Genomic DNA, 25,822 nt, shown 5'->3' on the forward strand with positions numbered 1-25,822 from the left:
GTCAAGAAAGATAAATTCAAATATCCTCCAGGATAAAAACCTTTGTAGAAAAGTCTGAGCATCTTCTATTTAATTCCTTTTACAATTATTTTGTAGACGTGAGTGGTAACGCAAAAGCAAGACCAATTTTCACCTTTAATTTGTTCCAAATTTTGAATCAATATCACTGAACATAAAGCAACAAACATAAATTTCTTGATAAACTACTTCTTTTACTTTAGTCGGAAGCCTAGTTATATGGTAATTTATATGAAATTCTCCATTATTTCTTGATAACCCTACTCCTTTTACCTGATGTCCAGGTCCTTACCTCAGCCCCTGCATTGAGGCTGCCTGAGACATTGAGTGGGTGTGCCCCTCACTCAAACTAACCCAAGGCCTCTTAGTGGAGTATACTAATATTTCACTTCTAATTCTCCTGTGTGTGTTTGTTATTATTATTTTGCTACCTTTAGGCCAAACACAATTGTATCACTTTTCATTTGTGTTTTATAATAACCAAAAGAATTTCATATTTTACAGGTTATTTCCATAGTTTCAAACAAGACTAATCTGAAGTGATGAAAAATGGGTCAAACCAACATCCTATATTCTTATGGATATATTTTGGGAATTTTAGAAATATTTTAAATTTTTTTAATTGTGCTAAAAATACCTTAATGTTTCAGTATTCAAATGCAACTTTATAGATGCAAATCTACATATAGCTTGTAGATTTTTTAGTATTTTTAAACTAAAAATTGTATCTTTGATCAAGTGCAGTTCAGTAAGCACAAATTCAGCCAACTGACTTCTATACCATTTTGCTGGTTTGAAATAACTAAGGGTCATAAAATGAGTAGGGGGCATAAAAATATTTTGAAATATCTCTAAATGTGTAGGTCAGAGAAAAATTTAATTGAGGTAATACTCCACAATTTAAAACTGTTAAACGTCAAAAACTCTAAAATATGGGCAATTAAAAACTTCGTGAGTCCATGAAGAAGACAGAAACCAATACACTGTTAAGAGGTGTGTGACAAGTAATTATTCACTAGGACCATTAAAAGAATTGTGAATCTAAATGTTGGTTATCAGCCACAAATACATCCCCGTTAACTGCTCTAGATCTATTGATACTTGATACATTGGCTTAACATTTTTATTAATCCAAAAGTTAAAATAGTTACAAAATTTAAAATCAAGGTTTTACTTAAATTCCAAGTTTATTATTTTTTTGAATGTGAAAAAATTACTTTCTTACCATAAAAAATTTAGAACAAAAATAACGAATGGTTAGTCTTCCCCACTTAACATCTCACTTTTTTCAGCGACCTAAATACTTAGCAAAGCTTTAAAAAAATGGCAAATCACATAAAATACAAACATGCTTTATGAACATATGTGATTTTACTGAACCTGAGCTAGTGATTTCTTTTCTGAGTATGTTCATTTGATTTTACTAAAGTTGGTAGCAGCTGTTTAGGCAAAGTCAATAACTTAGGTGAAATACTCCTTCTTTATAGGGAAAAATATGAGACAAGATGTAGAGGGACACATTGGCTCTAATAAATTATAAATTTCTAAAGTACTTCTAATATATTTGCATTAAAACATAATGGTTCCCCACAGTTTTATTATCAAAATGATGGCATTAGCAGATAGTATTGAATAGTAGGCTATCTGATATGTCAGTTTAATTTATAAAGGTTGTGGGTTTCTTCAAAATTAAAAGTAAATATAAATATAATTTAAGCTATTTATTACTACAAGCAAAAACACCCATACTATGGAGAATAATTAAGTCTAAGGTAAACCTCTGTGATAAAACACTATCAAAATAAATCTAAGGTGGACTACTCTGATAAAACATTACCAAAGAATTTGAATTGTTCTGTAATAGAAATACAGCATTTTCCCAAATTTTGTTGGCAATATGAAGGGTTGTTATGTACAAAAATTTTACCGACATTAATAATTAATTAATACCTTGTGCAGCATTAACTTCAGAGTTACTTCAAGCAAAAATAAATATGTTTCGGAACACAGCATTGGGAGTTTATAGAACTTTCAGGAAAACAGTTGTTCAACGTATTAAGCTCTTAGGCAAGGCTGAAATCTTTGCGAAGTTTGCAAAGACAAACTGAAAATTAGAATCAGCTCAAAATATCAGTAATCTTTTCAAGTCTAATTAAAAATATAAATAAAGAGATAGCACTCAAAATAGCTCCTAGACTCTATTGTCCTATTTTCAGTGTTTCCTGACAATGGCCACTCCATTCTGTTATTAGGTATGAAATGTGGCAGGTCTTCTCAATGTGTGCCTGTATTGTTTTCCAGGTGAACAGAATGGTTCTACCAAGATTTCATTACTGTTCACAGTTGGTGCTTTGTAATTCTATGTAATTTTAATTAAAGAAGAATTCTGAAACGGCCACCCTCTGTGCTACCTCCAAGCATACAATTAGCAGAGTACAGTGTCTGCTGTGAACAGTCAGTTAATGATTTCAGTTTAATAATTTATTATTGCTTCTTCAATGCCAGCCATAGTTGGAAAATAAGCTGTGTGTAGCAAATGTATAAAACTGTAGCTGTATGTATAAAACTGTATGTAGCAAATAGGCATTTAAGGAGGATAGCTTAAAATTTTTCAAAAGGATTATTTTCTGTGTAAACCGAATATGTCCACAAACTCCCAAAATCTTTACAAATGAGTGAATACCAATTTCCCTCCCAAGACTTTAAGGAGCAAATACATTTAAGTTTTCCTCCTAACTATATCTGTCTTTGGTGGATGATTTCTATGTCAAAGTACCCTCCTCTCACCACCTGAAAATAAGACATTCTTCTCAAGTACACTCTTCGTGGGGAAGGGAAATATGTTAAGTTTATATGCTAGTATTAAATAAAAAAATAAAATAAAATAAAGTCTCTGAATTCTGCAATGAGCTACTTCCTCAACTTGAAATCTGGACAAACATGTTGAGGTGAAACTGCTGATCCTAAATTGAGTTTTCATTTAAAGAAATCACTTTACTATTACAGTAGAAACATTGAGGCATTTATATTTTTAAAATATCTTTTATTACTGGAAATGTAAAGTAGCCTCTAAATAATCACCAGTTTTTTTCAAAGAGTTTTTATCATATTAGTCTTTTCAGAGAGCTGAAATCTCAATCATAAAAACATAGGAGATTTAAGCTTGATAAAAAATAATGTCAAAAGCAAAGGGAAAAAAAATATTTTTAAATGACACATTGGAATTTTAAAAAAAGATAATGTACTTTATTTTGTTTCAATTGTAATTTTGTAGATGTAATTTTGTTTCAATTGTAGATAGAAGAGATCATGGGCTATTATGTAATAGTAATGTTTTATGTATGTATGTATTCATAATCATACACACACACATACACCCACACACACACACAGAGGTTGCCACAAAAATACACATTTTAAGAAAGGAAAAAGCTATATTAAAATTGTAATAATATATCCTGATAATAAAAGACGAATACAAGGCACGTTTGACTTCTGCAATTACGAGAGGTGCTCCAAGTGGTTACCATCAGTGTAATTTTAATACAGTTTTTTCTTTTCTTAAAATGTGTATACATTTTTGTGGCATCCTCTGTATATATATATTTTTTATATTTTCTAGATCCTTTTTTATATTTCTAGATCCTTGTTGAAAACTACATAATTGAGGAAGGTATCCTAGAAAAATACATTTGATTAAAGTTCAGAGCTGTAGAGATCACTTCAACATATCCCTAAATTTTGGCACCTTACCCTTGAATTTAGCTCTATGCTGTCTCATGTCTAACATGGCAAAATCATAGACCCAAAATAGGGCTAAGAAAAGTACAATAGTTACACAAAGAGGTAAAAAATATAATTGAGTCTGTTGTTTTTTTTTCCCCCAAAAGTGTAAGTGTAGTTGGAATGAACAAATAATCTGGACTTAACTAAAACATACTATTTAAATGACAGTCTCTTAAATGCAACAACAGAAGTACAGATGTGTGTGAGTTTACTACTTAAACATTCACCTGACAGTACCTGAGTAGTAAAATGAAACTTGCAACACATATAACAGAGTGTAGTAATTATATTAACAAACGGGAGCATAAATTATTCAACATGATTATGATACATTGAATACAAATCTTTACAACAAATAAGAAATGGAAAAACAGAGTGTTTTATTCCCAATAGCAGTGATACCTTTGTCCTTAGTTTATGGTTCATAATTTCCATATGAGGTCTATAACATTTTAAAAAAATAGTTCTAAGAATCATTATTATTGTATTATTTCTTTTGGTTATACTTTCATGTCAGGAATTAATCAAAAAGCCTATAATTCATACCTGCTTTCAATTCGTCCAAGTTTTATAATTCAGTTTATACTTTTAAACAATATTTGGGATAGAAAACAATGGATATGTATTGCTTTTTTTTTTTAACAGCTCTCAGTATGAGTTGCTTAAGAAACACTTTAACAAAAACAATTTAAAGAACTATATAAAAATATTCCCTTTTGTCCCTAAAGTGGAAAACGTATTCTATGCTTTATTATGTGTGTTTTTTAGTATGCGAACAATTGCCAATCATTTGTTTTTCAGACATTCGGGACAGTGGGGGTCCCAAACCAGTGATGGTGTATATTCATGGTGGCTCATATATGGAAGGTACTGGAAATTTATATGATGGGAGTGTCTTGGCAAGTTATGGCAATGTGATCGTCATCACAGTCAACTATCGACTTGGTGTACTTGGTAAGAAATCTCTCTTTTTTTCACCATTAATTAATCCATGAAGTATGTGATAGTTTGTTTTGACTCATTTTGTTTTGCTTTGCTTTGTTTCACTCATTGTTGTATGCTTGTTAACTTTGTTTGAACCAAGGTTTTTGACATTTTCAATAAATTCTATAAATGTTCATAAATTACTAGACAAAAAACAGCTAGGGTTGATTTTAAGATTTAGAAGTAAAGATAATGAAATGATTCACATTGGTGAGGAATGTTATTTCTGATTTGGCCTTCTCGAACTGTAAAAGGCAATAATGGCAGGGTTTTTCTGAAGAAGAATTAGTCCCTGGACACATTTTTCCTTCTTCTACTTTTCTTTTCTACAATGCTATAAAGTTCTCTGATGTTTGCCATGAATTTAGAAACATGTTTATATTCTCATAATATGTGTGTAGACTGGCTTTGTGAAATGATTATTTGCCAATGTGGTGTAGGTTTGGGCTTCTTTTTAATTTGTCAGATAATAATTAGAAATATTTGTCTAAATGTATTTTGATTGAATTATTTGATTTTTGAAAACATGCATTGATTTCATAAAGTGACAAAAAGTTCAATTCAATAATGTATACACATGTGAAACAAAATCAAAGTGGGGATTCTTGGTTTTGAAGAAATCTGCAGAGAAATACTATTTGCAAAATAATTTATGAAGTACTCCAAAACAAGCATATTGTTTTATGAAATAACAAATTTTTAAAAGACAATCTTGCTATTCTACTTGTATAAATTGAATTTTTGTAATATTGTCAAAATTTTAGGAGTAAAATTACTATGTCATTTAATAAAACACTTTTATCTGTAGCATTTTAGTTAGTATTTGCTATGACAGTACAATTTATCACAAAAGATTTTATCTTTTAATTTTTATTGTTCTCTAAGTCTTATTCCATGCTGTACACTTAAATAGGTATAACTTGTAATGCTATCTGAGCACAAAGAGGCACTTCCCTCTTTCATTCTTCACTCTAAAATATTTTGAGAAAGGAATTTGAATTATATTCTCTATTATAATAATTGTTAATATCATATATTTTAGCCATTGAGAAATCAGTTTTGTTCCTCTTCACTGTTAGTTATTATTCTAACTCCTATGTAAACATAATCTTATGTTTATGGTAATCTCAAAATATAAACACAGAATAATTTTTGTCAATCAAGTTTATGTCTTGGGGAAAGAGATATTTTAGCAATGCAAAGTTGAAATCTTGATCTTTTTCTAGTTTGCTATTTTAAATTTGGATATGGCAAATGATGTAATAGATACACTATATTATTGTAGGTATAAAATAGTTCTGTAGCTTTGTCGAAGTATAGAACTTTCTCTACAGTGTCTACTCATGCATTGCTTCAGCTGTTGTTATAATTTCAGTGCACAGGGTTGAATGTCTTCCTACCAGGGAAAACTCTGTATATTAGAAGATGTATAAAGAGATGTTCATACCAATTCTTAAGTATTTTAATGTTGTCATTTGTTTCTTTTGGAACATTTTAATGAGGATCTTCAATATCTTTAATGCATTCAATTTTAATTATAGTATTGTTTACAGTGCAGTTGTTTTTATTATTTTTCTCACATTTTTCTGAACTTCCCAAGTTGAAAATCCTGATGCAGTGACCAGTTTGCTGATTGAAGATATAAAATTAAATACCAAATTGTGGTAACAGTGTTCTTAAGGACTTCAATATCCATTTCATGACACACACACGCACACACACACACATAAAACACAAAATCGTTTGGCCACACCTTGTGTTGCCTCGTTATGTTATTGGTTGTACTCTCATAAAGTAAAATTCCATAAAATGAACTGTTGTTATGTTAACATAAGCTCTGCCCATTGTTTATGTATTCAGAACTGATGAGGAACTAATTTGAATCCTATATTCCTGTCCATGTCCTATCTTGAAATGCCACACTCTAAATGATTGTATGGTAGGACAACAGATTAACTAGCTAAGCAATGAAGAATTCAATCACTTGTTTGGTCTGTATAATGGCAAGCAATGTTGATGATGATGATGGATGATTTACCCAGCATTAAATATTTGTTCTGGCTCTATTGCAGTATAGGATTTAACCTTTAGTTGGCTCCTTTGTTCCTCTTAGATGCATCATACACTAATACTAACCACTAGGGAACAGTGGTCCTTGATAGCCCTCCTTCAACATGATAAAGTACAAAACTCTATTAGTGAAACACTTTTAGGTACATCTTGGAACATTGGTTCTATAATAGATATATTCTGATCACTTTATTCCTAGCATATGTGTTGGACCTTGTTGAAATGTGTTTAAGTGAATTAATTCACAAAAAATAAATTATTAGGACATTTGTTTCAGCACACTTTGCATGTGTGGTACCTACCACAGCCAGATGAACAGCTTATCTGACAGGAGTACTGCAGTAAAGACTGTAGGGTGGTTGCTGTTGTTGGTGTTAATAATTTATCTAACAGTAACAAGGTAAGCCAAGGTTTCTTGGATGTGGGATCCAAAAATATTGCTGTTTAGTTTACACTTGGGAGAGTGTTGGAAGTCAAGTAAAAAATGAGTTGATCCCACATCAGAGGAAATCCTGAGCTGTGTTTAGATTTGGGTGTTTTGGTGTGAAGGAAATGAATTTTGAAGTCCAATGTACAAATTAGCTAATTATAGTACTGCTGCTCTCAGATGATTGACAGATAAAATCAGGATGTCTGAAACAGGCAATGTAATTAGTATTGGTTTGAATTTGCCTTCCCAGAGGAGAAATATTACAAGATTTTTTGTTTGTTTGTTTTAGCAATAAGTAAAAATGTGATAATGTTGCAGTCATAAAATTCATACAGTTGTCTAACAGCCAAGATTCTAGTTTCAAGCATTGCATGGTTAGAAAAATATTTCATTTATTAGAAAGTAGAAGTAGATTCAAAGCTAAGAACACCTCCTATGATAGCATTGCTCTGCAGAAGCTGGGAACAGGTTGGGGTTAGTTCCTCAACCAAGACCTTTTTGTTGTTTCCTTTGGAGTGGTAAATAAATATAGACTATCTTTATTATTGTATGGAAAATGCTGTTGGAAGTGATAAGAAGAACTACTACTAAGGTTGAAAAAAGTGTCAGGGGCTACAGGGCTCTGCCTGCTAACCTCACTTGCCCAGTTTCGTCTTACAGCTGGCTCTCTGTAACCGTCTCTCATTCAGTCTCATACCTCTAATGAACAATTAGATTTTCTTTCACTTTTGATAATATACATTCTTTGTCCTCAGCCAGTATAAACTCTTCATCCTCTGTTATCTAATACATCATTACATAGTACTTTACAATATATTTAAAATAATTACTAGAGCTATTTTAAATATTATAATACATAATTAGTGAAAATTATAATATTGGAAACTTAGTGAGAAATATTTTGATTGTTTTCTTAAAAATGGAAAATAATATTAAATGTTATGATTGTAAATAGGATAAACATATGTACTTATGGACAAGAATTGGAAGAGAATTTGAAATAATTTGTTCACTGTTAGGATGAGACATTGTGCAATGAACATTTTTGAAAATAGAAACAATCCATATGATATATTTGCAAATTCCAAAAATGAAAAAAAAATACATCTACTAATTTAGTGTTAAAAATGTGTTGCAACCACCTCTCTTTATTAAGAATAAATTTATAAGTTATTTTTAGAGAAAAAAGAAAAAATGTATACCACTGTTGGGATCTTATTTAGGCAAATATGATTTTTATGTGATGGAAATTTAATATTACTTTTATCTTGATATGGATATTTTATAGGCAATTATGAGTTCATAATTCAAGCCTATATGATTTATTTTAGAAAAAAAAATGTTTTAGAGATTTCAGAAATACTACTGCTATTTATTTGAAAATTTGGCAAATTTTGAGAAGTCTAATTAAATGTTTTACTTAGTACTCTAATGTTTGTAAGATCCATTATGGAAAAAATAATTTGAGGTGCTAGCTCATCTACTTTTACTTGAAGAGTGACATTTAGCTTATTTTATAATGCCATGTTGGACTAAATCACTTAAAACAAACTTTTGTTAACTTTACTGCATATCAATTTTAATGAGCACATAAATTTATTTTTATTTTATTAGAAATGGTTAATGAGATTTGTTGATTCTTATAATTATATTGTCTATGGAGTAATAATGCTTCAAGTATTATCAGACAAATAACATAAATATAACTGTGATATGGTCATTCATTCAATATGTAACAATGGTTTCCAGCAATATCTCCTATGAGAGATTAATAGGAAGAAAATATAGTCCTTATCTTTAGAGAGTTTTTAATCTAATTGAGGGGAGAAATAAATATTTAGTATTCTACTTCATATTTTATAATAATTTGAGTTTATTAATTGATTTGTGCGTATATAGACACTTGATGTATAAAAAGAAAAATCAGAACAACAAAAAAGGAAGCATAGAATATCAGATTCATCAATATGAGAGATGACTAAGATTCATATTTGAATCTGAAAAAACCTACATCAAGGAGATTGGGTAAAATCTAGGTAATGCTGATGACTTGAAAAGAAAAGCATATTAATTCCTGAAGTGGAACAATGTTATGTCATTATTTTTTTTCTCTTTTGCATTGTTGTTGTTTCTGTCTGGTTCTAAATCCTAAAACAAATAAATAAACAAACGAAGAAACTTCAATGTTACCTTATATTTGAGAGGAATATATAATCAGGTATTCAATTTTATAAGATAGTTCGAATGTGTTCTTCAAAGGTGGGAGAGGGAGTCAGTTCATACTTGGAGTAAAAAATGTCTTCATAGAATTCGTCATATTTGAGCAAGGCCAGGAAGCGTGGATTATTCCTGGGATTAGCTAAAGGGAAGAAAGGACGTTCTTTTTATTTTTATTTATTCATACTCTTTTTTCTTCAAAAAAGTACAGATAATTTATGCAAATGCATACACATAAATATGTTGCTAAAACAATATTGAATAGGAATACATACATTGTAGAAAAAAGGTACAGAAATTTAGATAATGAATATCAACTGGAATTGAACAAAAATGTACATCCCAATTTCTTAGAGGCAAGGTAAAAAGGATAATGGATTGATTTTCATAATTGGTATTATCAGATATAATTATCATATAAATTGTTTTTATTTGGAACCCTAAACAATATGGGAAACATGTGATAGTGTTTATGTCATTAGAAGATACAGAGATATTTGCAGTATATGATTATTTATATTAAATCTCTGTAAAGGCCAAAGAAATAATAATAGATGGCCACAATGTTTATAGTGTTATTTTAGGAAAGAACTAACCAACTGCAATTCAAGTAAAATATTTGGTCATTTCACTTATAATAAGATAAAGGTAAAAACCAATTCAGGGTAATGGATGGTTAATTTGGTCCATAGATTTCTTCTTTCAAATATCAGTTGTATCAGATGGGTTGCAATATGGGCTGGATGTAAATCTATTTTATATTGAGTGCTAAAATGAGCTCCTGGAGCAGAAGTATTGTTTATCCTTTTTAAAAAGAAACTTTAGATAGATACAATGCAAAGTAGGCTATCTGTTCACTATTTTCAGGTGTATTTCAATAAAAGCAATTGTTTGGTTATGCCAAAAACTTAGAGATAATCTGAAAGCAAGCATGTCAATTCGCGTGGGTATTAAACAGTCAGTTTAATATATATATGTATATATATATATATATATATATATATATATATATATATATATGTAATATGTACAGTCATGTCGGGTCATTCATTAATTTATTTATTCAGGCAGTCATTCAGTATAAATTGAGCGATATTATTTATCAGGCCTTCTGCTGGTTACTGAAGATACTGTGAAAACAAGATAGATGCAATCTGTACTCTCCAGCAGATTACTAGCAATTAGGAGAGATAGAAAATAAGTGAATAATTACAGAAATTATGTCTTTTACATAGATAATGATTTAGCACAAAGTTGACTTTCTTTGCAACCACCTATATGATAAGTGCTAGAGAAATGACAAAAGCAATGAGAAAAGAGCTCATTTTATTTTAGATACTCAGAAAAGCTTTCTCAGAGGAGGTGACATTCAAGTTTCCCATTCTTATACTCAATGGAGAAAACCCTTGTCAAGATTCTCAAGGACCTCCAGATTGTGTATTCCACTGGTTACTTCTCTGTGCTTATTTTACATGATCTCTCCATAGCACAGGACACAGGTAACTAGTCCTTTGTTATAGTACTTATTTCTTGGCATCATTCCAGGATTTCCTTCTACCTCAATCTGCTCTTTCTCAGCCTCCTTTACTGGCTCCCTGTGTTACTCAGATTCTAAATGCTGAAGTGAGATTAAGAATAACTTTTGGATCATTTCCCTTTTTTCTCTACAATGCCTCCCTAGGGGACTTCATGCATGGCTCCAGATACCAGCTCTATGAAAGTGACTTCCAAAACTCTGTCTTCAGGACTGACTATTCCTCAGAACTCCAGACTCACGTGTTTCTACCTACTGATATCTTTGTGGCTATCTAATGAATATCTCAAACTTAATGGCTAAACTATGTAGATTTTCTCAGGTCTGCATATTTCATTGTCTTCCCCATCTGGTTATAATAATAATTGCAACGATAACAATAGTAATAATAGCCACATTTATTGAAGACTTATATCCAAAAGTTGTTTAGAGTAATTTACATTAATTGCATTATTAAATTTCCACAGTAACTCTGTGAGGTAGGATTGTCATTTTCCCAATTTCACAAATGCAGAAACAAATGAATAGAAAGGCTAAGCAACTTACTAACAATCACACAGACCAAATAGCAATCACGGTAGAGCTACGATTCTAACTTAGGCAGTCTTCTCTTCAACCGGACACTGTACTGATGGGGTTGGTCCTGTCATTTATCTGGATGATCAAGCAAAAACTCAATACATTCTCCCTCATTTGTCTCTCCTTTATGTTCAACATCCAATGCATCATCTTCTCTACTGAATTATTCCAACATACATCCTGGACCTATCTCTGTTTTTCCATTTATCCTTTTACCAAACTAAACCAAGTCTCCTTGAACCTCTTACATTATTTTCCTCTTTCACTTTCATTCTCTACATATACATAATTCATTCTCCACACAGCAAAACCAGATTATCTTTTTAAAACATAAATCATACCGGCTCACTTTTCTGCTAATTCCCTCCAGTGGCTTCCCATTATTCACTTAGAATAAAATTCACACCCCTTCCCTGCCCTTGTGACAAAACTCTGCATAAATCTGTATCCATAGCTCTTAGTACCAGTAACTCCTGTCTGTGTCTTAGTTCCTCCTGAAATGCTCTTCCTGTCTGTTCTAGCCATCTTTTGTTCTTCAGACAAAACTCGTTTCCATTTTAGAGATTTTATATTTTTTGTTCCCTCTGCCCCAGGTCCTTGTGAGGCTAGTTCCTAGTCTTTTGATCTTTGTGTCTTCTTCTCAGAGAGACCATCCATGTTTATCAAATCTAAAAAGAGCCACCAGTCCACAAGTCTTATACTTTAAAAAATTATTTGTACTACATTGATCATACCCTTTATTTCTTATTTATATTGGGATTGTTTGGTTTATTATTGACTCCAAAGCTTAACATAGTCCCTGGAACGTGATATTTGCTCAGAAAATATATGTTGAATGAATTTAAAGTGGATCTGAAGAGTCAATAGGTGTTGATCTGATGTGGTCATGGAGTGGAGGGCCAGGCTGAATTTCAGGTGGGGAGGACAGTCTGGGTGAAAGCCAGAGGAAGAGTGAAGCTTGGCATGTTAAAGGAGCTGAGCAAACCCAGCTGGGCGCTGGGTTGTGTAACGGGTGGGCAGTGTCAAATAAGGTTAAAAACAGGCAGCAGGCTATGCAGCATCTTGTTAGAGATTTAGGACTGATAAGAACAATGAGAAACAATGATAGTAGGGCATTAAGCAGATAAGTGACACGATTAGATTTGCATTTTAAAAAGTGTGTTGAGTGGGCCTAGATCTTGATCAAAGTTGACATTCTGCTATGAATACAAAAAAATGGCTTGTGCCTCATTAAAATGAGATGCTTGGCAAATCAGCGACTGAGACTGATATTTTGTTCAAGGAGAACTGAGGGACCAGCTGAGCCTGACTCAGGTGAGTGTGGGTGTCTGTCTTTTACACAAAGAGCAAGAGATTTTGCCTCTTTTTTTTTTTTTTTTGTGGTAATGGAATAAATCAAACCAAAATTATGGAGAGCTCTTTTGAATTCCTGCTTTGAAGGAGTGTGAATCAATATGATCAGTATTATTCCAGAGTTTGGCCAATATAAGAGATTGTAATAAACTACTGTATTATGATGCCACCTTATTCGTCTTTCTGTTTTATGAATAGGGCCTCATTTAAGCTCTTAGTTGTCTTTAAAAGGAGATAGTTTTTATTAGTTCTGGGAGGAAGTTGGGAGTATGTGTTTCATTATTTTCTTGAGACATTAAGATAAGTGATTTGGAATAGTACCTCAGAACATAGAATAAAAATTTTGTTCTTTCCTAGTCAAGATATTTTTCTGGGTCCAGAATTTAACAATTCCCAGGTACTCAAAGGACTTCAATAAACAAACCATAAACAAAAAGATATCTGGTTTCCTTTTCACAGTAGAAGTCCTCATCTTAGCTCAGGCATTCACTTACTTATTCATTAGTTCCCCAGCATTTTCTATGTAAGTGCCCACTCTGGGCTCCTCTTAATTGGGTGCCTATGTTCACAAGTTGCCAAAAATCAAACTCAATCTTTCCTCTCTGAACTTCACAGTGAGTAAGCAAGACTGACATTACACAAACAAAACTATTAGCTCAAATTTTGATAAGCTGTGTTTCCAGAAAGAGCAGGGTGTTGAGAAAAATAATATTTGCGGAGGTGACATGTAGACTGAGGGTTTCAGGACAGGCCTCTTTGTACCTCTCATGCTAGCACAGCTGTGTTTTTTTGTTGTTGTTTGTTTGTTTTTTTCTGGGGGGGGCATCAGCTCCATGTCACTGTCCTTTAATCTAGTTGTGGAGGGTGCAGCTCAGCTCCACGTCCAGTTGCTGTTTTCAATCTTTAGTTGCAGGGGGTGCAGCCCACCATCCCATGTGGGAATTGAACTGGTAACTTTGTTGTTGAGAGCTCACGCTCTAACCAACTGAGTTATCCAGCCACCCCTCCGGAAGCCCAGTGGCAGCTCATTGTCTTCAATCTAGTTGTAGAGGGCACAGCTCACTGGCCCATGTGGGAATCGAACCGGCAACCCTGTTGTTCAGAGCTCGCGCTCTAACCAACTGAGCCATCTGGCCACCCCAGTTTAGTTTTTTTTTTTTTCTTTTTTTTTTTTCGTAGTTCTTTGTTTTTTCCCCATGCATTTGCAAAGTCAAATATTAAATTATAGATACAATATTTTGAAACAATTTAAAAAGATGTAAGATAATTAGAAGCAGAATAAGTCACTTAAGCAGCTGTGGGAAAACGCAAAAATTCAAACAAACAAATAGATCACCTACAAACAACTCAGGTATGGTTCTCTATTTGACTTAAATGAGCAAAATTTGTTTGTGAAATACAAATACACAGGGAAAGGATCCCAGGGGAGTGACTAGCCCTAATTATTGGATCTACAGGATGAGAACATTACTTTATGGTTTTTCAGAGACACTTGAATGTTTTCTCCCTCACCTGCTCTATATTCCTGAGGGGAAAAAAGGAAAAAAAAAAGCAATATAGTTGTCACACATTACTGTTTTTTTTAAATGGAGATGTGGGTCTCCATTTTCACCCTGTGTGAGTTTTCCTGTTTGTTCTAAACGGAGTGAGGGCTTGGATTTTGCTTTTTAGGTTAGTTTGCTTTCTGTGACCCTTTCCTGCCTTTGATGATTCCTCAGTAAGAAAACAAGGCAGTACTACCACACCTTCCCGTGACCTAGTGCTACAATCCTTGATATTCCATCCACTTTCACTATTTTGCCTTAAAAAATATACTGCAATTTCATCTGCTAGAACACCTTATAATATCTTTTTCTAAAGTCCTTCCTGAACACTACTTACTTACTCCATAAACATTTGGATATTGCTTGTTTTTCTTTGTCCTTCTGTTTTTAATAGACACAGTTCAGTTTGTTGTTGTTGTTATTGTTTTGTTTTTGTAATACCTTATATTTGTCTCCTTCTTTCTATTCCTATTGCTTTTATCTACTCACCTTGGATTTCCAGATCTTCCATCTGATCCCTGAACCTCCAGACCCAAACTTACAGGCCAGATCACCTTAAAAATACCTTAAAATTACAACAGAAAACCAGTGTCTTCAATTTTCTTCAGCTTTACATCTCTATATATTTCTCAACAACTCTGGGATCCATTCCAGATTTTTCCTGTTGCTCCTCTTCTTAGGAAACTGTGTTTTCTATTAGTTTTCGGAAAGCCCCTTCCACTCAAGTCAGGTGAACCTCCTCGCTGCCTACCAGGATCATTTCCAACTGCTTACTTGCCACATGTACCCATCTTGTGCAGTCTACATAGCCCAGCTATCACCTGACTTGTCTATAAAATGGCCTCAGGACAGCTTGATCCATGTCTTCCCAAGGCTTGCATAGATTAGGCAGCCTGACCTTTGCTTTGGCATGCACAAAGCCAACCCCACTTGTTATTGTCGCGTGTATTAACTGCTCAATATACTAGATGCCTTGCATCCAAACTGGAAAATAAACAGTGTCTTATCTGGTTATCCAATTTCCTCACGACTGGCAAAGTGCTCTACATACAAAATTCAAAAGTCCATAAGCATGCACATTCATTTTCTTTGATCTCTACTCAGGATAAGATAGGAATGTCCTGAGATACAGAGCAGGTAGAAAGAATGACTGGTAATGGAGATTGCAGGTCGTAAAGAGTAATAACCGTGTGCATACCAGGCCTCATGTCTAGTTCCACATAAATGAGGTGAGGTCTTATTGATGATAGCAAACCTCTGCCCCCAGTAGCAGTCAGGAAAAGCCTCTAGATCCTCTGGAGAAATGCCCCATGTGCTAGAACTATAGTGCAGGAAAGTTGTAATTTATGAGTATTTTAAACTGGTGATTTCTGCATTTACCATACATGTAATATTTGCATTATTCTCTTTCCTGCTTAGCATATAGTGAGTAAAAAGATTGGTGCTCATGCACAGCAGATAAATATGAAAATGTTGTTGAAACACCACTCTTTGAATTTAAGTATATAGAATATTGCAGAAAGGATAACTATTGACTTCATGTATATAATAGGCTCTGAATTCTGTAACTTTTTTCGAGCTCAGCTTAAAGATTTTCTTTTGTGAAAAAAAAATGGGGGAAAAAGAAAAAAAATTTGTAATTTCTTTAACTTTGCATTTTGCAGCTTCATCCTTTTTAACTGAATTTCAGGTGCTCAATTATTGCCACAAACAGACAAAGGTTGTGGTGAGAGATCTTTAACTGTATACCCACCCATTTTCTCTAACAGTACAGATAGGGCTATAGATTTAACCATTATTCTTAAAAATTTTCCAAATATGAGACAAGTTGTATTTCTCAACTGATTTATATATTGATAAAGTCACCATTTAGAAACATTTCTAAAGGGTTGAAGCATATCCCTGAGATGGGAGATATCCAAGAGAAATATTAATTTCTTTCTTCTGGTATTTGCTAGCTTCTTGTATTTGAGCTTTGAAAATCAATACCTTTTCTAGAAAAGTCAGTTCTCTGAGAAATTATATAATGTAGTCAAACAGAAATAAGTTATTAAGCATCCTGTGCTAATATCATTAGAATTAATAGCAATTTTCCTGACGGAAAAGAATATATAATGATTTTTATGTGATTTGATAATGTTAGAATTAAGTTTTTTTGACTTTGTATGAAAATAAGCCTTAAGAAATATGGATTCTTCTTTAGTCAACAGTTCGTACTTGGTTTTGTTTTCTAGAAGAACACGTTTGGAAGGACTTAGCAGGTATATATAACTTTTCCTTAATTCTAGGCTATTCTGTATTCAAATGTGTACTAGCCACAAATTCTATTAGTGATATTTCATCATAATTTGTATAATCTTGATATTTAGGGAGGTAATTAACTACAGTTTTTAAAAACTTATATCTTTTTATCCTTTTATTTTCTAGAAAGTATTTGTGACAGGTTATGTGAGGATATACAATAAAATTATGTTCAGATAAATATAAAAAAAAATCAGGTCTAGAGGAAAAAAAAAAGACCAAGAAAGGCAAAACAAAAAGCAAACAAACAAACAAAATTAGAACAGTTTGAAAACATTTCCAGGTTGCTAACTTGAGCTCTGAGCTGGAAACTACCAAGTTTTATTTATTTCTTAATATCAGAAGGGCCGTGAAACATGACAGTTCAGAGAAATCAAAGGTGAAATGCTGAAATGCTTAAAAAAAGAAACAGCCAAAACCCTGTTGTTCAAAGTTATTCTTGCGCCATTCTTTGCTGTGTTCTGTGTACCTGCAGTCATCTACCCCATGGGTTACCTTTTTTTCTTCCTGTTAACTGGAGTCCAGCAAGAGGGATCTTCCAGACACAGCAAGTGGGGGTAGGGAATATTGATAGTAATAAAGCAATGGAGAGAGATGGGTTTCTGTGCAATGTATGCATTCTGTATGTATGTTTTATAATGGGATATTTGCTTTATATGAGAAAACTACCAATTATTTACTTTGCTGCCCCACTAATGCAGGTCGACTGAGTCGGTGGGTTTGGATAAAAAAAAGAGCTTCTCTGTGGCTGGCTCAGTTCACCTGCTAGCCTTAAGAGCAAAGAATAATTTGCTTAGTTTTCTTTGTAAAATGGTATCAGATGATCAAGAACCCAGATTTATTGTTTCTTATTATTCTCTTAAAAAGATCAACTTGCTATATTATCATTTTTTCTTTTTCTTGTCCTTTGCTTTTGGTCCAGTCTTTACATGGAAGAAAAAAAAAGTCTGCTATTTTTCTGAAATAGAATTGAATTTGGGTAATTACAATTTAATGTTGTGTCAGTTAACTCTATATGACGTTTCTGCGTAACTCAAGTGATAGACAGTATATGTCAGTGGAAATTCCTAGCTGTATTAAGCGCAGTAAATCCCAATTATAAATATCTTCACATGATTTCAAAATTGTATGCATAAGTATACCTTTCATATGTTAGAAAAATTAAATTATTATTCTAGTCTTGAATCTTGCAAAAGTTATGGACCTATTCTCTTAAATGTTGTTTTATAGATTTCCCTATCCAACACTTACTGCTTCTGGACCAGATGTCTAATAGAAATATAATGCAATCCACATACATAATTTTAGATTGTATAGTAGCCACACTAAAGAAAAGTAAAAATAAATAGGCAAAATTAATTTTAAGAATTTTATTTTATTCAACCTAGTATTTTACTCAACGCAAATATTATCATTTCTAGATGAAATCAACATGAAATTATTAATGAGACATTTTGCATTTTTTATACATTGAAATGTGATATGTATTTTGTATTTACAGAAATATTTCAGTTCAGATGCTTTATTCCCAACAGCTAAAGGACAATATAGTCTTACCAAAAAAAAAAAAGTAATAATAATGATACAGTTGTGTTTAAAAGAAAACAGTATTTGACACTGCTTCATTTTAAAAATGTAAATCAACTAAAATGATATAAAATGAAAAAATTATAGTTCTTCTGTAACACAAGTTTTAAGTTCTTAAAATCTAAAAGTGCTGCATTTTAAGTGCTCACTAGTCACACGTGGATAGGAGCTACCGTACTGGGCAGTACAGTTGTAGACTGTTGTTACTTAACGTTTTTGATTATACTCGTCTGTTAGGAGAAATTTTTGAAGCAAGAACCTTCAATTCATGTTTGTATTTATAAATTACATACATGTACCATGGTACTAATGTTATGTATCATAAAAATACATCAGAGGTGGTCATTTTAAAGATGGAATAGTATTTTAAAATATATTTTTATCTTCCTTTTTAAACATCTTTTTTTTACAAAGCTTCATTTTAAAAAGCTCCATCATTTTTAAGATATCAATTTTACATTTTGTCGTCCAGAGATTAGATGACTTTCTAAGATCTGTTTAATGTTTAGTTTTAATGGCTGTTAGAGCTGAAAAAGATGATTCACAAAGACACCAAAGTACACATTTAAAGAGAAGTTCATTGTTAATCTTAGTATATTTAAATCCATACACTAGTCTTTGTGATAATTCTGAAGGCTGAATTCTTATCAGAATTAAATTGTCATAGTTTTAATGTTGGAATGTAGTTGGCTATAAAGTGCACTATTAACAGCAACACACAAACAACAACAACAACAAAACCCAACAGTGTCAGCTTTGCCAATTTGTGGCTTATTGGTACTTGTATAATAACATCTTCGATCTGTAACTTATTTGCAGGAATCCTTTGAAGCCGCCCCTGTGAGTGCTAGTTTTTATTAAAATCAGATGACTAAACAATAAATCCACCTAACTGGGCTCATGTAATCTGTAGTATGCTTTAAAACATGACCTTCACAAGGGCATAACAAGCTGCCAGGCAATGTCCTCCCTGCCCTCAGGAGTCCTCATGCACTGCCTATGACATGTGTGCATGACATGTGCAGTTAAACGGCATGATCAATTTACATACCCAGGAAAGAAGTCAATATCATTCTCTATATTGAAAAGGTAGATTTCTTTTTTTTTTTCTTTTATAAAAGATAAATGTAAATATATATTTAGCTATGTTCTTCCCACACTCCTTTGGATCACATTGTGGTTCCCTTGGGTAAGTACTTGCCATTATGAAGACTACTGATCTAAGTTACCATGTTCCTTATCATCAGGAGTATGATTTGGTGACATGATATTGTGGTTTGAGAACTGTTCTCTTATTAACCATTGATAGCAGAAATATCTTTCGTTAACTAACATTCAGCACCATTCTGAAAGTAGACTAGAAACCTTATATAGGTTCTTTCAGCTTTGTGAGTATATAGAAACTCCATCCAACACTCTGGCAGTCTTAAAGTAGGCCAAATCACCACTTAGACCTCCTCAAACTGTGCCCAAGAGAAGAGCACAGAAACTGGGCCAGTCAAAGAACAAATGCCAGGGTGGAGGAATTAAAATCTCTATTTTAAAAATATTCCTCATTTTCATTCACTTTAGAAGAATTAAAATCATGCTTTATTACGTTTCAGACAATGATACTCCACTGAAAGGAACAGAGAGAGTTTTTTAGCAAAAATATTTTTAAGGGATGTTTTAAAATGTTGATAGTGTGATTAATTTTTATTTTTAAATTTAAAGTATAACGATTTATTTGTAAAAGCCGTTATCACGATAAGCAATTGAAACATTCTTTTTTCATTTTTCATAGTGGGAAAAATATAAGAATATCATTTTTTCTATTTTAACTTCATTGTAGTTTTTATATAATTTGCTCAACCTTGTTATATTTGTAGTGGGTAATATCAGTAAAATGTATTTGTTATTTAAAGTTTTCCTTTTTCTTCTATTTTTCCCCCAAAATAAAGTCTTTTATTAGTAAAAAAAAATTGGTGTTTACATCCTGATCTCCAAAGCTCAAGAACTTCCCAGCCAAATTAATTGGATGCTCAATCGCTATTTAACATGATCTTTACATGTTGCTTGATACGCTTTTTACTAAAGAAAAGTAGATCTAAGAGGATTAAGTCTAAAGAATGGTAAAATTGAGATGATCATACTCTTCATTTTGAGTTTTTATTTCAGATCCTAAAATGCTTGAGGTTTCCTAGGTGAAAGATTAGTAATGTACTGTAAGAAAGCTTTTCTCTAATAGCTAAAGAGCCTAAACTGAGATTTTGGTTTCTAAATAGGTCTTCTGGTAGAACAAAATACAGTGCATTTGAGCTTTGCTCTGATGGAAAAAATAGTGTTTCTTAAAGTGATTATTCCCGAGGCATAGAAAGATTTCAGAATTGCACGTAGCCTTTTCATTGGCTCAGTTCGTAACAATAGAATGCATTGGCCAGAACAAATGACATGACTCCACCAAACTACATGAGGGATGGTAAATACAGGGAAGCAATAGAATATGCCATGGGCATTACTGTTTCAGTCATGATGCCTTAGTCATCTAAGGTAACACAAAGTTTCTGTGTCTGATTCCTGAAGGATTCATTCTGAGTTTCCACCTAAATATTTTTTTTTGAAATTTCTGGTTGCAGTGTTTTGAAAATAAGAACTTCTGCTGAAGGTGTTCATGATGATTCATTCATTTGAAAAACAATTACTATATGGTTTATTTATCCTGGGCTAGATATCGGGATACAAAGAGGAGTGAAACAGTCTTTCTGGTCACTAGAAGCTCACTGATTTGTGAAAAAGATATGTAAACTTATAAATTATACTGGTAAATGAATTTTCTCATTTATTCAACATTTATTTATCACATATTAGGTACCAGGGATCAGGACAAAACTTCTGGTTCATAGTGATTACATTCTACATGGGAATAGGGAAAGGTAGATAGGAAATAAATAAACCCCCCCCAAAAAAAAAACAAAAAAAAAGAAGTCACATCACAGAATAATAAGTGCTTTGGGGAAAATGAAACATTATAATGCTCAGAGATGAAGCGGCAAAGCTACTTTAGATTAGGTGATTAGTAAAGACTGCCCGAAGATGGAGTCATTCATGCTGAGGCCTGAGGAGCCAGCCATTCCAAGATCTGATGACAAAGCATTCTAAAGGGAAGACTAGAATGGACCAAGTTTCTTAAATTATAATTAGTTACACTACAGAAGGCAGACTAGTGACACTGGAGCTTAATATGTCAGGAATAGAGTGAGGGGATGTTGGAGATGGAGACAATAGCTAGATTATGTAGGGTCTGTAGGCTGAGGTAAGGATTCTAATGAAGCGATGTAAATAATCATTGGCTATTTAGGGGCACACAATTTGTTCTATTATCTTAGAATAGGGCAGGGGATCAATGAGAAAAATTGCTTGGGAGAGACGATGCCTGAGCTGGACTTTATGAATGTGAGTCAGCTGGCCCAGCAGAGATGAGGGTCAGCATGTGCAGGGAATGAAAAGCTGTACGTTATTGTTAGAGCTGAAAATGAGTGCAAGAGGACAGTACAGGAATATGTGATGCTGCCAAGAATTTGGAGGAAGAACAGCAATGGGACAGCACCTTAAAAGACCCCAACTTATTTTTGTGAGCCCCACAAAAATATCAAACAAAATTGTACCATTTCTCCCATTAATATTTGGTTTGCCTAAAGAAATTAAAGGATGTTTTCATAATCTTGAGTTTGTTAAAACTATCATTTCATTCTTATGACTGAAGCTTCTTCATTATATGTATACATAATTGTGTGACTTGAGTTACTGTCATATCATACAGACAGTTATTTAAACACTTATTAATTTTCACATTGCAGATTTCTTTTTGTAGTGTGAATCCTGTCATGTTTTCTGGAGAGTTAGACTGTTTTGTAGGCCCTTTCAAAGCTTATGAAATTTAAAAAAACAAGGCTGAGAGTATATATCCAGAAATGGAAGAGGGATCTCTTTCTACATGATTAAGGAAGGTGATTCCCAAGTAGTAAGAATCCTGCAACATTCATCCAAGTACTATTCACAGAATACTCTACCATGCTAGATACTGTGTTAGGTACTGGGGATACAGCAGCACAAAAAAAGAGACAAAGTTCTCTTCCCTGTTGTGCTTCATATTCTTGTGAGAAGAGCAAAACTATAAACAAGATAAGTAAAAAAATAGAGGAGTTAAATAGAGATAGGTGCTAAGGAGAAAAGTAAATCATTGAAGGTGCGTGGGGCATTTGAAAAAGGAGTAGTGAATTTTGATAGGGTGGCCAGAGAAGGCTTTGAATAAAGATGTGATTGAGACCACACCAACAGATATCAGGTTGAAGGGTGTTCTTGGCCAAGGGAAAAGCAAAAGCAAAGGAATTGAGCTGAGGGAGGGATTTGTGTGTTCACGAAACAGGCAACTTGGCCTGCAGATGTGTCAGGCAGGTGTGGAGCATGGGATGGGGTAGACGATGTAGAGCTGCCATTGGAAGGAATTTAGCCCCCTTTTTTATTGTTTTTAATTCTGAGTAATACGGGAAGGCAATGAAGAGTTTTCAACACTAATACCATGACCAGACTTACTTTTCAGCTGTCATCCTTTGGCTCCTGTGTTGAGACTAGAATGGAAGGGGACAAAAGTTTAAGCAGAGAGGCCAGGTGGGAGGCAACTGCAATAATCCAGGCAAAATATGATGGTGGCTTGAGCCAGAGCGGGAAGTGGTAGAAGTGCTGAGAAGTTGCTAGATTCTGGATGTTTTGAAGATAGAGGTAACAGGACTTCATGGATGGATTAGGAGAGTCAAGTGTGGTTCCAAGGTTTTTGTCCTTCACAGCCCCAAGAGGGAGCTTCCATATTCTGAGAAGAAGGAGGTGGCTGGCAGGGGGAATAACCCTGTGGTCGCAAACAGCTCAGTTTGGATATCGAGTTTGAAATGCCTGTTATGTGTCAAATTGGAGGTTTCTGCTTGGTAATTGGATATGCAAGCCTGGAGTTCAGGGAAGAGGACTGGGTACAGAGAAAATTTGGGGAAATTATTGGGTTTCCATAATCTAAGTAATCATGACATTCAGAGTTTGGATTCTGTGGTAGGGTTTACATGATTTGTTTTATTCAAATCCCTTTAGTTAATATTTCTGTTTATTCTTCTGTCCTCTTGTATTCTAACGTTCAGTATTCAGCCCCTCTTATTTAATACTTGGCCTTGAGCATGGTCATATATATCTAATGGTTTTAAAAATCATGTGTGATGTTTATTTTCTGGCCTACAGTAAATCGCTAATTGATCCCAAGATGACCGACTGAGGGGTTGTAATATTTTCCAGATGAATTTTAGTCAGTCATAGAATTACTGGAGTTGGAATATATATATATATATAGATAGATAGATAGATAGATAGATAGATAGATAGATAGATAGACAGATATACACACACATATATGCATTAAAAAAACTTTATAGTCACTCAATTTATTAATATTTTCCATGTATTTAAATTATGTTTGCTTGGCTTTATCTGATCATATTAAAGAGATACCTATTTAATATAATAAGCTATGCATACAGCCCATCTTGTACTCTTTGAGATTTATACTTCTCTCATTTCATAGGTCAGTTAATAGGATTCCATTCATCTCCCAGGCCATCATAATTTAACGACATTCAAGTATATGCTTCGGTGTGGTTTTAGCCAAGGGAAGTCATGTAGCCAGTGCAGCAGAGAGAGGAAAGGAGATTGCCATACTTGAATCTGTACCATCAAAATGACAAAATGGGTCTATGCTAAACAATAGGTTACTGCTTGATTGACACCTACAGCATCAATTGCAATGCACAGCAGGCAAGTTATTTATGAAATGAGAACCTTGAAAATATAGAGCTCTATATTATGAATCTCATTTCTGTGTCCTTTCCAACAAAATAAATTATCTATCTATTTAGAACACACCATTGCTTTATTATTTTTTAAGATATGATGACACCATATAACTAGGAAATATTGAAGAAATCTAATCCATGTAACAAATATAACACATAAATAACTTCATTTAAAATCTCTGTTGTAATATTAGCTTTTTATACTTCAGGAAAAAATAAAATATTATTTTCTAGAATACAAAACAATCTATGCCATTATTACTCATATATTATTTGCATTGTATACAGATATAATACTGATAATAAATGAATTGTCTTATGCCTGTATTGGCTATAAACTTTGTCCAGTATAGTGAAGTAGGGGTGTCCAAACTTTTTTCAACATTTTTTACCAAGTGCCATATGCGGTAAAATACACAAACAGCCGGGCCATTCACTCGAGGTGAAGTACGTATTGCCTCACCTGGTTTATTTAAGTAAACTAAATATATTTTTGGAATTTGCTGTGGGCCAATTAACAATGGATCGGGGGCTGCAGTTGGCCCATGGGCCGCAGTTCTGACACCCCTGGTCTAGAGGGATCACATAAATAATTAGTCCATGTTTACCTTGTATTCCTAACTCAGATCCTTATTTACTCTTTTTTTAAAAATGTAAGCATAGTTAGTATACAATATTATATTGGTTATATTAGTTTCAGGTGTACAATACAGTGATTTGACATTTTTATACCTTACCATGTGATCACCCCACTAATTCTAGTAATCATCCATCACTGCAAACTTATCACAATATTATTGACTATATTCCCCTTCACCTTTTTCACCCATCCAAGTTCTATATGAGTATTGAAGTTCAGGACTGCAAGGAGACTGATGCAGAGTAACATCGGTGAAGAATATACTTGACCACTAGCTTTAGATCATTTCAGATTTGGTCTAGAGTTATGGTACTCAACTTAGTCATCCCTAATACCACCTTTTAAAAGCAATGGTTGGTAGTCACCTTAAACTATCCTGGGGGGGGAAATCATGTTTAATATTGTATTACCTACCTACACATATATTTTTTTAAATATTACAACCAAATTTTCTATCTGTAAAATAAAATAGAAGATAAAAAAAAAGTGACTTTTAAAGAAATAGGTGTTTCAAAAGGCAAGTTTTGTATTGGGGCCATACTACAAGACACTGAACAAATCAGATGCCTTCCCCTATGTGTAGAAACACTGTGAACACAGCTACAGAGGCAGGCTGAAGGGCACAGGTGCGTTGTGTAGTGGCTCAGGTACCACTAGTGGCAAAGTTATTGAATGATGTCATTTTATAAACTAGGATAAAAGTCTCAATGAAGTTTCAAATAAAACAAAGTACCATGTTTGTACTTTGTGCCAAAGTGTCATAACTTGTTTTTATTTGTTATGTGAAAAACAAAAAAAATTTTCATTTTGCATAACAGTCTTATGCGTTGCCCGACTTCCTTAGCCCACTTTATATCAGTTTAAAAAATGTACTTGCAAATTTGTTAGACCTTTAAGTTGAGAATCCTTGAT

The 25,822-nt window shown here is 33.2% G+C and overlaps 1 protein-coding gene across 12 annotated transcripts in view; it reads left to right on the forward strand.

Annotated features, from left to right (window-relative positions):
• Nucleotides 1-25,822, forward strand: part of NLGN1 (neuroligin 1) — a 773,311-nt gene that overhangs the window by 344,916 nt on the left and 402,573 nt on the right. For all 12 annotated transcript variants that reach the window (XM_074328041.2, XM_074328051.2, XM_074328067.2 and 9 more), the window contains one exon: nt 4,606-4,758. In XM_074328041.2, the coding sequence (XP_074184142.1) occupies nt 4,606-4,758 (153 nt within the window). The remainder of the gene's footprint in view (nt 1-4,605; nt 4,759-25,822) is intronic.

This window comes from Rhinolophus sinicus, chromosome 17, assembly GCF_057876585.1.
Source record: "Rhinolophus sinicus isolate RSI-liver-muscle chromosome 17, RSI-T2T, whole genome shotgun sequence".
Classification (NCBI taxonomy): Eukaryota; Metazoa; Chordata; class Mammalia; order Chiroptera; family Rhinolophidae; genus Rhinolophus; species Rhinolophus sinicus.